The 16,511-nt window shown below is 41.7% G+C and overlaps 1 protein-coding gene across 1 annotated transcript in view; it reads right to left on the minus strand.

Moving 5' to 3' along the window:
- The window catches only part of LOC308705455 (Fc receptor-like protein 5), a gene marked incomplete at both ends in the record, with an annotated part of 31,971 nt that extends 16,101 nt beyond the window's left edge, over positions 1–15,870 (minus strand). Inside the window, 2 exons of the mRNA XM_081390478.1 lie at positions 11,728–11,988; positions 15,744–15,870. Of these exons, the coding sequence (XP_081246604.1) occupies positions 11,728–11,988; positions 15,744–15,870 (388 nt within the window). The remainder of the gene's footprint in view (positions 1–11,727; positions 11,989–15,743) is intronic.
- Positions 15,871–16,511: the final 641 nt, after the last annotated feature.

A 16,511-nucleotide genomic window follows, 5' to 3' on the forward strand; every position in this document is an offset into this window, starting at 1 on the left:
GTGGCAGCAATTAGGCTATATGTTACAATTTTAAAATATGTAGGCTACGCTTTTATAGGCTATTATAGTTTGAATTATTTTTTATAATATCCAATAATCATAATAAATTGAAATTTCAACTATTTCTGAAGTGCTTCTTTTATAAAGATGACCGCTTTTTCACATAAACAGCCCCTGCACGAGAGAATAATTGATTCTCGAGCCATCGATTTCAAACAATTCAGCACCATTGGCACGGACAGCGCCTGGTCACGTCCCACGTAAGAAGGTATATCTTAAGCGGCTTCCTAAGGTATAGTTCGGGGAACACACTTAGGAAAATAAACAAATTTGGTAAGATATATCTTTCGAGTCTTCTTAGCAGGCTAAGAGTGAGCGTTATCGGGAAACCGGGCCCTGGTCTCTTTAGTTTTCATTCTCCATAAGCACAACAACCTCCTCCTCTCCACCTTCCTACTTTCATATCTAGAACAATATCCCCATCTAGTGGACATTTATCAATAAACATCGTAATAAGAGAACACAACATCCTTTTTTTTACTGTTTTATTCACATTTATTAGCCTATAATTTAATATCTAAAGGATGCGCGCTTGTGCGTGGTGCACCGGGTCAAGTTGAGACACATGCGCATAGTGTAAAAGACTGTTAAATAAAATACAAAATGATCATTATAAACACTATTAAGTATAAGTATTTTACTTCCCCATACTGTAGCCTATAAATCCGTAAATGAATGGAATTCAGAAAACAACAAGAATGAAAAATAAGTAGCCACATATAATAAAAATATACATAGTAGCCTAGCCTATAAAAATAGCCTATTGTGCACTTTATTACAAACAACATTTAGCCTATTTTAAACACCAAGCCTAAACGAATTTTTTTTTAATCTAAACTGAAACTGTAGCCTACAGACGTTGGTTTCGCGCATTCTCTCATTCGGTCCAACGTTTCCATATTTGCAATGTAACATTTGGATGCTAACTATAATGTAAAGAAGGCTTCGTACTTCAGTCGAGTCCTAATATACACAAAGGCTAAATCAGCATCTTCAAGAGAAATTATCGGAATAACAGCCAGTTATGACTGACCGGCACAGCCTTTATATTGTACAAAAGACGAATTAAATTAAGCAGAATAACTTTTTTAAATGTTTGGTTGACAGTTTTATTTTAATAATGAACAGGCTGTAATGTCAAGTTAGCAATCCCAGAAGTGAACTGATGCCTATGTTGTGTAAGCGCGATGCGCCAGCGCCATCACTTGGATTTGTTGCTCAGCAGGGGAAATAACTTAATATTCTGTTGTTTAATACTCTGTCATTCGAAACAGTAAAATGTAGCCTATAATTTTATTTGTGTACATTCAAAATGACTACAAAATGTCATGCCTGTGAAAAATAAAGAAAACAACATGGTGCGCTGCTTTAGCGCGTCTCGGTCTCCTTGAACCTCTTTCTAGCGCAGTGCTCCATGGCATCGCTAGGAATTCGGGATATTAATCCCAGTGCAGCATCTGCTATTGTGAGTATGCTTGCTCGAGCCTGAAGCCAAGGGAAGAATGAATGGCCGTGTAACACTTTCTGTTTTGTTTTTAGGCGTGTGACAAGGGCAATGGCGGTGTTCTGATCTCTTGTTATATGCTCTGTGCCTCATCATAGAGTTGCTCTCGCTCCGACGCTCTGTGTTTCATCATAGTTGCTGTTCTGTTTCCATGAGACTGAGACGCTCTCAATGGGTTTTCATCTGTGTCCAGTGAATTAGTCCGTGTCAAGCCCGAGACTGATACTCTCAAGTTGACCCTGCCTTTGTAAGTGTAGGCTTTAAAAATTGGAAAAAGGCTATCCAGAGGTTCTCAGAACATGCAAAAAGTCAGTTGCATATCCATGCCATGAACATCTGTGCACAAAAAGGTAACACTGTGGCTTCACAGCTTTCTTTAGCTGTTGCCAGACAACAGGAGGAAGCAAGGTATGGATTGATGAAGATTGTAGGCTCCATCAAATACTTAGCTAGGCAAGGTTTAGCTCTACGAGGTCATGTGGAAGAGAAGGGTAATCTATCCCAACATCTGAAAGAAAAGGCAGAAGATGACCCTGCTTTTCAGAAGTGATTAGTGACACATAAGCAGGATTACACAAGTGCTCTCATTCAAAACGAAATACTAGGCATAATGAGCAAATACATAATAAGAGGAATAGCTGACACTATTCGATGCCTCCCAGTCACACAGTCTGCCTTGATTGTTGATGGGACACAAGACATATCAGGTCAAGAACAAGAATCTGTATGTCTTCGTTATGTGGATCTTGACTTAAATCCTCATGAGGAATTCATTGGGATGTATTCAGTGCCTGAGACCACAGGAGAATCTATTGCAAATGTAGCATTAGATGTAATCTGCAGACTAAATTTGCCATTGTCAGCACTGCGTGGGCAGACATATGATGGTGCACCGAATATGTCCGGCAAATATTCTGGAACACAGGCTCACATTAGGAAGAAACAACCACTTGCTTTATATGGGCACTGTGGAGCACACTGTGTTAATTTGATAGCACAGAAGGCATGCACAGCTTCTATACTTGTGCGAGATGCCCTTGACTGGGTTCATCAATTAGGAGTTTTGTGTGGACAGTCTGGCAAATTCAAACAGATGTTTCATCAGATTGCGATATCTGACCATGGAACCTCAAGTGCCCTGAAACCACTCTGTGAAACTAGGTGGACTGTTAGACACGGTGCCATCCATTCTGCTTTAACACAGTATGACTCTATCCTCACTGCCTTGGAGGAAATGGCAGGGACTAACTCTCCCACTGCAGCCACTGCAAATGGTCTATTTCAGCAGTTTATGAGAGGCAGTACTGTACTTGGTCTTGTGATGGCACAAGCAGTTATTGGAGAGCTAGAGTGTCTCAACAGGTCTCTTCAGAGAAGGACACAGACTGTTTCTGGCATGCAGGCTGCTGTTTGTAAGGTTCAGTCTACTCTCAGGGGCAAGAGGAGTGATGATGCCTTCCAACACCTTTTTGAGAGGGCATCTACAGTTGTGAATTCTTTAGACTTAGAACCCATAACAATGCCAAGAGTTCGACAACCACCCAAGCGCTATAGTGGAGAATCAAGTGGTTTCAGTCCTAAAACTCCTATGGAATACTACAGAGTTGAGTTTAATAAGGTACTTGACACCATTCACACACAATTCACAGAACGTTTCCAGCAGGGTGGACTTCTTACCCTACAAAAGCTGGAGAACACCTTGCTTTCTGGAAAGATTGATCCGGTGGTTCATGACTACCCAGAAATTAATGCCCAGCTGCTGGAAATCCAGCTACCTATGTTCAAACATAATTACATGTATGGTTCCTGTGGAGAGGCAACAAACATTCTCAAAGATTTGCCAGTAGAGGTGCGAGGCTTGTTTACTGAAGTTGAAACTCTGATCAGGTTACTCCTTGTGGTACCAGTCTCGTCCTCTGAGGCAGAGAGAAGCTTTAGTGCTCTTAGACGATTAAAGACTTGGTTACGCACAACTATGACACAGCAGAGGCTGAACCATGTTGCAGTTTGTCACATCCATCAGGACAAATTGGACCTCTTAACTAAGAAGTCAGTGTGTGCACAGTTCTTTTCTTTTGCACCGAGACGTAAACAGGTGTTTGGTGCTTTTATCTGAATGGTATGTGTGTTAAGTTGCAGCCTTGTTGTAACATACCTTAAAATGTGATTTACAGATAGGCCTTCTTTTGTATTTACATGCTTTTGTTTAGATTTTGTTAGTGGATGGTGAGTTTTGGTGATGCCCACCAATATGTGAAATCTGTTCAGAATAAAGGTGCAAGCTGCACTCCAGTGTGCCACCCTGTATTGTGTAATGTATTGAGAGTTGAATTGTGCATAATACATTTGCTGCATGTAGGTGCCAATACAGTGATGCAATTGATTAATCTTTAAGTTCTTGGGTTTTTTTTTTCCGTAAGATATTGAACACACACAAAAAATCAATTAAGTGGAAGCTGCCACTGCTGGCTAGTGCTTAAAGACTTAATTTAACTACTGTGTCATTATGGCATAAATAGTCAAGTGAACAGCTGCATTTACATTAAGTAGCCTAAATCAGTAAAAGTATCACAATGTATTTCTAATACAGGAACGGCAAATTAGCATGTTACCTTTTACACAAGTAAATTATTCAATAAATAAATGAATTGATAAATATGCCGCAAGTTTAACCCCCCCAATGTTAGAGCCAAAGTTACGCCCTTGGTCTCAACGAGTTTTTCTGTGTTGTTCTAATTTATTTAATAATTTGTTTATACTTAATTTGAGTTATGCTTTCCTTTTGCTACTTCTGATCTTGATCCGTGACAACCCGGGCGGAACCAAGTAGTTGGTTCCTTCCTGGAATTGTATTAAGTTACTCCTTATATTGTTATATTATTATTTTGTTTGTGCATATCTCTGCTCCATCTTAATGTCTTTTCTTTTTGGTTGTTGGCAGGACCTGGGCACCCGGGTGCAGACAAGTGACTATCTGGTGGTGGCATCCTTCACAGTGTGTCGTGGTCTTCTCTGACATTAGTCGCTGTGTGTGTGCTAGTGTGTGCGCACTGTGATTTGAGTGATTTTCATTAAGGGTGATATTCTGAGACTGCCCCTGTTGGTAAGCCCGGGTTTCCCTTGCCACCAATGATTGAACTTAACAATTGAGATGAGTGTGATTGCTGGTCAATGCCTCTTTTAACTATGAATGTCTCTTTTAACTGCTAATAAAATACTTTTGTATGATTACTTATGTCTCTGACCCTAATGATGATTAGGACCTGTGCGTGCCTTTAGAGGTTGTGTTTAATTCCTGGGGTGAAATCCCCCAGGTGGCGTAGTCGGAAATTATATTGATTTGAGTTTGCTGAGTGCGTTTATAGTCAGCGCGCCACTCCGCCTCACCCCATAGCTCCCCCGCTCTGCCACAAAATGTTTTATTATGTATCATAGCAATTACTTGGCTTTGTTTAACTCTGAAACATGAAATGTGGAGTTATCTGCTTTTGCCACACACACACAAAAAAAATATATATAAAAAATACTTTCAATGAACTTTAATTTTAATTTAAGTTACCTGTATTTATTTTATTATTATTATTACTTAAGTTGTTAAGTTAATTAAGTTACGTAGTTGGACCGTTCAAAGTTATTGTATGTTGAATGACACATTTATTAGTGGAGCGGCTAAGTGCTTATGTTTGGCAGAATCATTCAGTTTATGATACAAGCGTGAAAATTGGCATGAGCAGTCTCCATGGGTCACTTGACAAGAAAATTGTCCGAGCCACTTGAAATTTCAAGATGGCGGCCATTTTTCAAGATGGCCGACACCTTAGTGGAGCAGTTAAATGATATAGTGGTTTATTTGGTGATACAAGCATGAAAATTGGCATGAGCAGTCTCTGAGGGTCACTTGACAATAAGCCACCTACAGCTACTTGAAATTTCAAGATGGCGGACATTTTTCAAGATGGCCACCACCTTAGTGGAGCAATTAAGCTTAAGAAATCATTTAGTTGGTGATACAAGCATGAAAATTGCCATGAGCTGTCTCAAAGGGTCATTTGACAAGAAACCGCCCACAGCCACTTGAAATTTCAAGATGGCTGCCTTTTTTTTAAGATTACCACCACCTAAATGGAGCAGTTAAGCGATATAATTGTTTAGTTAGTGACATAAGCATGCAAATTGGTATGACCAGTCTCTAAGGGTTGCTTGACAAGAAAACACTCTCAGCCACTTGAAATTTCTATTTTCAAGATGGCCGACCCCTGGATCCTCAAAAGATCAATTTTACGATAGAAATGTTTTTTTTTTGTTTGTTTGTTTTTTCATTAAGGACGATTTGGTGTCATTTTATTTTATATGTTTTAGATTATTCTAAAGAACAACTTTTAACGCATCAAAATACAGTTGTGTTGATTTGTTGATTATAGATAGATTAGACAAGAGTGAATATCTGCACTACCAGGGCACACTGGTGATATATCACTGCTGTTAAACTCAGAGTGGGGTTCAATGTCAGAATTGTAAAGTTAGTATACCAAATGCTGTCTAATCTATCCCAAAACAGTTAGATAGCCGCGCCTGAATTGACAGGTTGTGCCAGTGCGGGAGAGCCGAGCCAAGGTTAATGGGGTTTTAGTTAACCAGATGGTGTACAGATCGCACGGGATATAAATGGCATTGGATGAACGATCGGACTAAGTGTAGGGTTAAGGCATGAACTTAGGCCCCGTCCACACTACTGCGTTTTCGTTTAAAAACAGAGACCTTTTGCTACGTTTGCACCTCCCGTCCACACTAAAACGGCAAAAATGGAGACTCAAAACGGAGAAGTTTAGAAACGCTGCCGACCCGTTTTTCGTTTTGAATCTCCGGAGGGCGTTTTAGTCTGGACGGGTCAAAACGGAGGACTTTAGAAACGATGACGCAGAGGCTCACGCTTGGCTCTATGATTGGGTGTCATCAGTCATGGAGTATACACAGGTAATATTCAGTACCAGTAAACTCCACCCGCTGGAACAGTTTCTTACAGTAAGAAACTCATAATATTGGAGTCTCAGGCGCGGCTCGCGCGGAAAACGCATGCATGCTAGAAATAGAACCAACGCCTATTTTTTATGCGACACACAATGTTGGAAGCGTTTCCAGGCAAAATAGAATAGGAAAAGATGTTTATATGTCATTTTGACACAAATACATATTAAAAAATGACATTTTGATGTTTGAAAGCATTTTTTTACAGTCTATTTTTGAAAGTCTCTAGGTTTACACCGGCACGCGCATGCCCAGTGTTGGTGAATGGTCACGTGATCCGCGTTTTCAGTCGTTTTAATGTGGACTGAGATCAATTCTAATACGCAGCTAAAACGCTGGTGTGGACGGAGATCGTATTCGTTTTAATTCTCCGTTTCTAAACTAAAACGCCGTAGTGTGGATGGGGCCTTAGTTGTATCCCATACATCAAAGTGCTTGGTAAAAGGTGGTAAAAGGATAAACCCTCGGCCTCTGCCTATACATTTGCTGCAGACATGGCAGAAGCCATCATAACAGTTGAGAAAACTAACTGGGACAGATGTTTCATTTGTCAGCAGGACACCAAGGAAAAACTCATTCATCCGAGTTTATTCAACAGAGTGCACGATCGTACTGGTTATGATACCATTGCAAGAAATGTTCCATTATTTCATAAGATCAATGCTCTGCCTATCTTACTTAGTCCAACCCGACTAGATGAAGGTGATGGCATAGAAAATACATTGACAAGAAACAGAGCAAAATATCATTCAAGCTGTAAACTTATGTTCAATAACACAAAGCTGGAAAGGGCCCAAAAGAGAGCATCTACTGCTGTTAAAGACACTGAAGATACCAAAGATATCCATGTCAAGAGGCCAAGAGGATCCCAGCCCTCGAAAGCTTTGTTGCACATGCCTATGTAGTTGCCCCTGCTAGAACCTATTTGCATGTTTCTTTTGCCAGTGTTAGTCCTCTATGTTTTCCGGTGTAGGCCTATGGCTCGGCTTCCCCTCGCCACATCGGCGCATCATGTTTTATTTTGTCACCAGACTATCACTGTGACATTTTCAGTTTAGTTCCTTAGTATTGTTTGAGATACTTTCTGTTTGTCATGGTTCCATGGCTGTGTCAGCCAGAGTCGCTGTTGCCTCTGGATCTGTTCTTATTGACATTCAGTATTAGTCATTGCTCAATTTTTTGTTTGGTGCACTGTCCGTTCAGCACCACAACTGTGCTAATTTATGAATCTTATTTTTGTTTCCCCACCTCTCAGTATTAATTTGACATGTTTAATAATTGTTAGTTTAAAAAAACTAACCTTGTGACCTCCCTCCCTTGTGACTGTTACCTTGTCGTGGTAAGGGAGCTTGTGTACCTCAATGAACCCTGAGAGCTATGCCGGTGGGAGGCAACTCCTGACAGGCTTTACCAAACTAGACAGGTCATGGGTGAGGAGTCAGACAAAACACAGTCAAACTACCTCTCTTGACAGAGTCTTTTGAGGAACCCAATACATTTCTATGAGAAAATGTATCATTTAAAGATCCACATGGCGGGCGGCAGTAATCCTGAAAAATTGCCGCCATCTTGAAATTTTATGTTGCTGTGGGAGGTTTCTTGTCAAATGACCCTTTGAGACAGCTCATGGCAATTTTCATGCTTGTATTACCAACTAAATGATTTCTTAAGCCTAATTGCTCCACTAAGGTGGTGGCCATCTTGAAAAATGGCCGCCATCTTGAAATTTCAAGTAGCTGTGGGTGGCTTATTGTCTAGTGACCATCAGAGACTGCTCATGCCAATTTTCATGCTTGTATCACCAAATAAACCACTATATCACGATTATATCACTTAGCCGCTCCACTATATATGTATTTGTGTCAGTTTATTGTTTAAAATGGTCCTTACGTGTGCATATCCTGGATGTTTAACGATGTCACTCGTGACCTTTCCAAAGTGATGACATAATGCATGGTGCATCTCAGAGATGGTACAAGACGGGCATTTGTGGTTAAAAAGAATATGTACTAAATTCCTTATACATTTGGTATTGGTAGCCCTTTAATTTGTATTACACTGTTACGCACGAACAGCGCGCTGACGTGCATTCCGCCAGAGCGGTTTCAGTTTTCTCTTAGTTTCGTTTCTGCCGCCATCTTCTACGAGTGGTAAATGTGCGTGCATGAATGTAAGTTTATTTATATATTTAGCTGTTATATCGAGATATATTAACACTTTCATGTAGCAGCTGTACATCCGATTGTTGTTGTTATGTTCATATCGTGATTAATGTGTTCGGAGGCGAGTGCGCCTGCTGAAAAATCCAGCTAAAACCAGCCTAAGCTGGTCAGGCTGGTTTTGGCTGGTCTCCCAGCCTGGTCATAGCTGGTTTATCAGGCTGGTTTTAGAGGGGTTTTGAACACTTTTTTAGCTGGTCAGGCTGGTCTAAGCTGGTCAGCCTGGCTGGTCTTAGCTGGTCAGGCTGGTCTTAGCTGGTCAGGCTGGTCTTAGCTGGTTTTAGCTGGTCAGCCTGGCTGGTCTTAGCTGGTCATTGTTGTGCTTAGCTGGTTTTAGCTGGTCAGGCTGGTCATTGTTGGGCTTAGCTGGTTTTAGCTGGTCAGGCTGGTCATTGTTGGGCTTAGCTGGTTTTAGCTGGCCAGGCTGGTAATTTTTGGGCTTAGCTGGTTTTAGCTGGTCAGGCTGGTCTTAGCTGGTTTTAGCTGGTCAGGCTGGTCTTAGCTGGTTTTAGCTGGTCAGGCTGGTCATTGTTGGGCTTAGCTGGTTTTAGCTGGTCATTGTTGGGCTTAGCTGGTTTTATCTGGCCAGGCTAGTAATGTTTGGGCTTAGCTGGTTTTAGCTGGTCAGGCTGGTCTTAGCTGGTCAGGCTGGTCTTAGCTGGTTTTAGCTGGTCAGGCTGGTCTTAGCTGGTCAGGCTGGTCTTAGCTGGTTTTAGCTGGTCAGGCTGGTCTTAGCTGGTCAGGCTGGTCTTAGCTGGTCATTGTTGGGCTTAGCTGGTTTTAGCTGGTCATTGTTGGGCTTAGCTGGTCAGGCTGTTTTTAGCTGGTCAGACTGGCTGACTATGGGGCCGATCACACCTGACGCGTTTTTCAGGTTCGAAAACGCGAGGTGCACAGCACTTTACATTACACAGAACGAGCAGTGCGCTGCGTTTTTTTATGTTGCTAGGCAACCAATGAAACAGCTGTCCTGTCAGTCAAGTAAATGTCAAATCAGCCTTTTATTACCTTTATTTACTTTCTGTTAACATTGTGGTAGTTACGGTTCGTGAAGTCATTAAGCTCCTGGTAACCTGCGAAACGGCATAACGTATACGTACTCTATAGAGAAGAAATGTTTTCGCGGGTATGGTAGGCATACGTACGGTACGTGCTAACGAAATTTGACGCACATGATTTGAGTGGTTTTCATGGAAATCTCAGTGTTTCATCCGTCCCGCGTTTCAATCGTCCCGGCTCTCCCCTACTAAGATAAGATAAGATAAGATAAGATAAGATAAGATAAGATAAGATAAGATAAGATAAGATAAGATAAGATAAGATAATTAAAGATATACTTTATTGTCCATGAAGGGAAATTTGTTTTGGACTCTGTCCATTCCACAGTTTTACAGAGACAACACAACATACAGAGAAACAACTGCAGGTTGTACAATACTTACATAATATAAGACAGTACAAAATAGTGCTGAATTAAACTTGCAATGTGATGATGTCTTGTGACAGTTTGAATCATTTATAAGCCGCTTTCCGACCAAGTAGTTCTAGGAACTTAGTTCTAGGAACTGTCCACTTCTAAACAGTTCTAAGAACTACTCTCCCCCAAACTCGGTTTTGCTGTTTGCGTTCGCACTGGCCAAGTGGCCATAGGAACTGGTAGGAGGGGTAAGGGAGTGACGCAAGCACGGTGACTTTTATTTTGACGGCGCGACGGACCTTTATTTTGGCGGCGCTGAGAACGCCAGAGCAAACAATGCTCGCATTCATTCTCTGTTTATTAGTTAGCAATCTGTCTAACAGTACTGTTTAATATCTTATTAGATATAACTGTTATAGAAAGTAGACAGTATATGAAAAAAAGGTTATTAGCCTATGCCGTGTGGTTGATGTCCAGTTTTGCTAGCTGGGCAGATAAACATAATCATGTTTGGCTTGGTCCCCTCAAAGTTGCGTTGGATTTTCTCTTCAGCATAAAGGTTTAGAGACCCATCTATCACTGTTTTCCATGTTTGTATAGTTAGTTTATGGAGTAAATATATAGGCTATAATCTGTGTGTTTACATTCTAGCTTTTTAAAAAATGGCGGGTGCTGGTGTTCCGCGTGCGTTCGGTCAATCAGCGTACACTAACGTCACGGATAGTTCCTATAGTGCTGGTTTAGACCCTACTCTGAAGTAGGACCTAAATTAGTTCCTCCAAATGGAGTTCCTAGAACTAAAATCGTTCCTAGTTCCTGCGGTGCGAACACGCCGACATCCGGGTACTTTAGCTAATAGTTCTAGGAACTGTGAAAAGGTTCCTCCGGTCGGAAAGCGGCTATTGTTGCATAATGTGAATCTGTTTCACTTAAGAAAAAAGTATAATATACTCTGCGCTCTATATGTCTCTATATGATCATAACAGAGAGTTTAGGAGGACAATTATGTTTAACTCATCACTAGGAAAACCGGACATTTTAACGTTTCCATCACTAAAACAGAATGTTTGGAAAAATGTGTTATCTGGGAAAACACTCTGGTCTTGGTCTCAGTTTGTGGTTTTGACTACAACACTAATAATCTGTAAGTCACGTCATTCTCTCTGACTTCAGTACAAAACTCATCAGTACTGAACTCAATCGCCCAAGTCCTTTTCTATTCTCATGATAGCCTACTCATGAATATCTCATGTAACCATAGTGAGAGTGACTAAATATCAAAGATGGAGACACCCTTCAGACTGGAGTCACAATTTACATGATTTTATAATAAACCAAAACCTCAACAAAACACGCAACACACACAAGACGTGTGCAGTTACTGAATAATTACTAAAAAGTGAATTTTCAGTCCTCTTATAACAACAGATGTGGTTGAAAATGATAAGTGTTGAAATATTAATTTAAATGATCAATAAACAGATGTAAATATGAAGACTCACCTGATACAGTCAGTGTAACAGCATCACTGAAGTCTGTGTATAAGTATGATCTCTCTCCTCTACAAGTGTATTTACCACTGGCAGACACATCAGCTGTGAAACTGTACACTGCTTTGGTCATACATTGACATTCAGTGTATCCATCTTTAAACCATCTGTATCCCCACTGAATGTTTCCTTCTCTCTGTATGGCACATGTGAGAGTGACTGTCTCTCCTATGAACACACGCTGATCTGGCTTCACCGTCACTACAGGTTTCACTGAGAAAAGAAGTAAATATTGAAAAGCATTGCAGTATCAAGATCACTGTCATGAACTCAAAACTTCATCAGGAGAAAAACACTTAAATTAAAAATCTAGTTTGCTTGTAAATTGTAATGATTACATCAAAAATGTATGTGCTGGTAAAAACTAAATGAAACTTCTAGATTTATCCAGTCTGCATGTCTTTTGTATTATTGATCTGCCAGTTCTGACCAGTAGATGATGCTGTTTACAGTCTGAGTGTTTAAAGTCGACATGAAATCAAAATTGACCCTATTTACTTTATTAGCGCATATTACTAGTCTTGTGGTGAACAATTAATCCGTGCAAGTTAATACCCTGTCAACACACCCATGTGGGGCCCATAAGGGATGGATATGGGCTGGTGAGTGGGCCCCATCTGGGCTGCCCAGATGGGGCCCAGTTAATTAACGTGGGCTTCACATGAGCCCTAGCTAAAACCCACATGTGCAACCCAGAAAAAAATAGTTTGCCGTGGTAATCTTTAATCACAAAGATTAATCACAATTTGAAAAGTTACTTCCGGTCTGGAATAGCGTTCCTTCTCTGATGATGTAGGTTTGACGGCTTGGGTTGAAAACGCTTAACCACTCCCCTCAAACCGTCAGTCTGCTATGAGCGAGAGATGGAGAGGAGGAGCGCTAGAGTAAAACCCTGCCCTCTGTTCAATATTCCGTTTCACTTGGAAATACGTCACAACACTGGAGAAAAGTCGTTTGCAACTTCTGGTTCACGCAGACTTTAAAAAGATCTGAACTGGGAACTTACTAACTTACTAACTTATGGGTTTCATTCAGACCTTAACATTTAGTCTTTTACTGTTATATGTCAACAAGATTCAACAAGACATTTTCTCCTGGCTGTACCCAATGTTTAGATCTGTTGTGGTATTTATGCAAATTGGCACATCTGTAATTAGATTATGCACCGTTTGTCCATGTTAACAAACAATAAAAAAAAAAAACTTGTAATACATTTTTTGTTTGTCTTAATATAAGTAATCAACTCAGTAATTTTCATGGTGATAACTAAAGGTTACATTTTTTACCCTATTCATGTGAGAAAAATAATGAATAGGCGTATGAATAAGATATATTTGGGTCTTTTTCTGAACTTTCCCCTAATGGGATTCTTCTGGGCTTTTTTTCCTTACTCAGGACACATGGAGGATACAAAATCAGTTGAGTTTGATTCTGTTGCAATTTGTTCACCCTTTTTTCCTAAAACGCCTGGACTATGATGATGCTGAGGCCATAAGGCCCAGAATCCTCTGAAATGTTCTGAGGGGCGTGTGAGAGCCCGCCCTGAACGATGCTGCTAGCTGTTGAATAGAGAGCGCGGTCTGGCGTGAACCGTGATCTCATCTGAACAGAGTCGAAAACTATTCCCAGGAAGGTTACACTTTGGCTGGGAGACAGTACAGTGCGTGCAGAATTATTAGGCACGTTGATTTTCTGATCATATTTTATTCATCTTCCAGAATCTGACAGTAAGTTTTTGGAGTTAATTTTTAGTCCATCTCTTACCCTGAAGTCCGTTTTGCAGAGATGGACTAAAAATGAACTCCCAAAACTTGTCAGATTCTGGAAGATGAATTCTTCAAATACTGGTACAAGAGGATGTGGTGCTGGTCCTTCAAGAGTTACTCTCAATCTGTCTGTCTATAAAGCCTATAAAAAAATCAGTCTTCATGTATTTTATTACACTTCAGCTTGTGATTCTTATTAAGAGGGGGTTCATTTTTAGGATTCTTTACCTAACCCTAGTCTCTGAGATCCTGACACCTTGCTCTTCTGGAGACTCCAGGTAGGTTACAGTTCTGGAAAATGGTGGCGCTGGAGACTAAAGGGTTCCTGATGGTTTCACACTTAATTCTTCACCTTAATTCCTAATTCTTTTGCAGTTAACGTGTCTTTTCTTTCCACCTGTTTTTGTCTAACCCTGCTGACCTAATGAGCATTTCACTGTCCAATGGTCATGCCTTAATTAACTGCAATCTCTAGTATTGCATTAGTATTGTATCCTTCTCATGGGCATTTAATAATTTTTTAATTTTCAGTTTGAGTTAAATCTCTTTTTTGGCTTATTTTATCTGTAAAAGAAACGTGCCTAATAATTCTGCACACCTGAATATAAGGCGTTTTCATTTGCAGCCTTCATGAACAATTATGTATCACTTATAAATGATTAAATACAAAATTAATAGTATTAAGATTAATATGGTTTGGAATTGGCAAAATGTGCCTGGGAATAAAATATGATCAGAAAATCCACGTGCCTAATAATTCTGCACGCACTGTACACTCTTGTAAATTGCAAATGGCTAAGAAGCCAGGATCTGTGGGTCAGTAATTCGGCCTCCGATTGGGCCAGAATGAGCCAATCATCGAGGTAATTCAGAACGCGCATTCCCCGCTGTCTCAGGGGGGAAGAGCTGCGTCCATGCACTTCGTAAATGCACAAGGTGCCAGAGACAGGTCGAATGGCAGAACTGTGTATTGATAAGCCTGCCCCTCGAAGGCGAAACTCAAGAATGGCCTGTGATGGGGGGCTATCTGGATATGAAAGTGAAGGGTTGGGGTCAGAATCCCTTGTCTCTTTACTATATCTATATTTCCTTTTGAGTTTTTTTGTACATTATTTCTATAACAAGTACTAATCAAGTTATATAAACATTACTATATTCAATAAGTGATACACATATAGTTTTAATCATATTTTGTTGTCAGCATTTCTACCAGTATATTTCTAAGTGCATTATGGTGTCTGTGACTAGTGCCCTGAACGAGGACCTTGAGAACAGGCTCTTTGTATTGGGAAGACAGCTAATAACTAATAGAAGAGGTCAAGCCTGAAGACTCATCAGATGACCCTATGTCTGTTTTCTGCTGACCAAGTTTAGGTTACAGGAGTCTCAGCCTCAGACGTCACGCCCACGGAACGTTGGCTAAACGTCTGATGCATATGGTACACTTAACTGGAAACACTTCAGGAATGTCGAAGTCGTCATCTGATTGGTTGAATTTTATCGGATTTCCGGGGGGCGCGAGTGTCGCGTTTATTTTCGGTCAGCCGGGAAACAAAGCGCAGACGTGTGATTGCGGAAGAAAAACTGTTGTGTTTACATGAGTGACAATGAGCATTTATCAAGATCAGCTAAACGTAGGATTCTCAAAAGTACACGTGCACGAACAGATCAATGACTTACTGCTTGTTTTCTTCTCCTTCTTTGATTTTCTATCCTGACTGACTTGTTGCACGCCGGTCTGTTGTTGTGGGGACATTTCCACGCCCGAAACGTGACGCTGAACGAAACGAACTGTAATTGGTTGTTTGACATGTCGGTCAAACGGCCTTATGGGCGGGCCTTGGCCAAAGAAAGCTGCTATGAATTCCAGACCTTCAGCCGTCAGTCTGAAGGTCTGGCTACGCGAGACTAACCTCTACGTGACTTACATGGTCTAGTTCACAGAATTGTACTTCTTTCATGTGTATTTCTCTAAAGAATAAAGTGAACATTATCTGTACTTCTTTCTGAGGAGGGAAGGTGTTATCAATATGTTTTGGGTAGTCTGTCCTGATAATAATGAGCTCAGGCTCTCTACAACCTTGGTAGAACTGTTATTCGCTTGTGCTTTTGTGTATGCGTTGAATGCTCTGTGCAGGTCTCGTGATATGTAGCAGCAGATCCCAAGACCCCTTTCGACGACCTCCGAGGTCATCATCGGACCTCCAGGGGGAGGACCGCCATGGTGTGCAGGGCTGATGCAGCTTGGCCAGCGGCGGTGTAAGCTCGGCAGGCGAGAGCTGAAGTGGCTCTGCAGGGTTTCGATGGATGAACTGCCTAAGATCTCCATCCAATAGCAGTGGGTGGGCAGAGGTGCTAGGCCACTGCATCCTCTGGGGGGGGGGGGGGGGTGGCAGCTTCTCGTATCCCTTCTCCTCAGCGCCGTCAACAGAGCGTTGCGGAGGTGGATGTTCTCAGACGGGCCAAGTAGCCCCGCGCCATGATTTAGTCAGCTCGTCATGTACCTCAGGAAAGAACTTTCTACTTCACTGGACTGAGATGAGGGGGCGGGGTCAGCCGAGCCCGCCCAATCCTTGCACTCGGATGCAGCCAAAGACAGGCTGTCATCTTCCTCCTCTTCTGATTCACCGAAAGAGACGAGGCCTGCCGCTTGCGGTGAGGGGCGCTGGTCCGTCTGAGTGAACAGAACAGGTGAAGGGGTCTCCACTAGAGAGAGCGAGGCACGCAGGGACATGGCCGGCGTGGGCTCGCTCATCTCCATTCGCTCAGGCATCCTCTGGCTTTCCTCCACGGTTCGAGGAGGGTGGGAAACGGGAGAGCGTGAGGGGCGGGGTCACCCTCTGAGAAGAGAGCTAGCCGCGCTCACAGTGAAAGCAGCCGCCTTTGCCGAGTGTCGCTTCCGCGTGGTGACGTCCCAGGCATGAAGTGCACTCACTGTGCCTGCCATGCACAATCCGGATGCGGCATTTG

The sequence above is a fragment of the Scardinius erythrophthalmus genome, assembly GCF_964197995.2.
Source record: "Scardinius erythrophthalmus genome assembly, chromosome: 2".
NCBI classification, from domain to species: Eukaryota; Metazoa; Chordata; class Actinopteri; order Cypriniformes; family Leuciscidae; genus Scardinius; species Scardinius erythrophthalmus.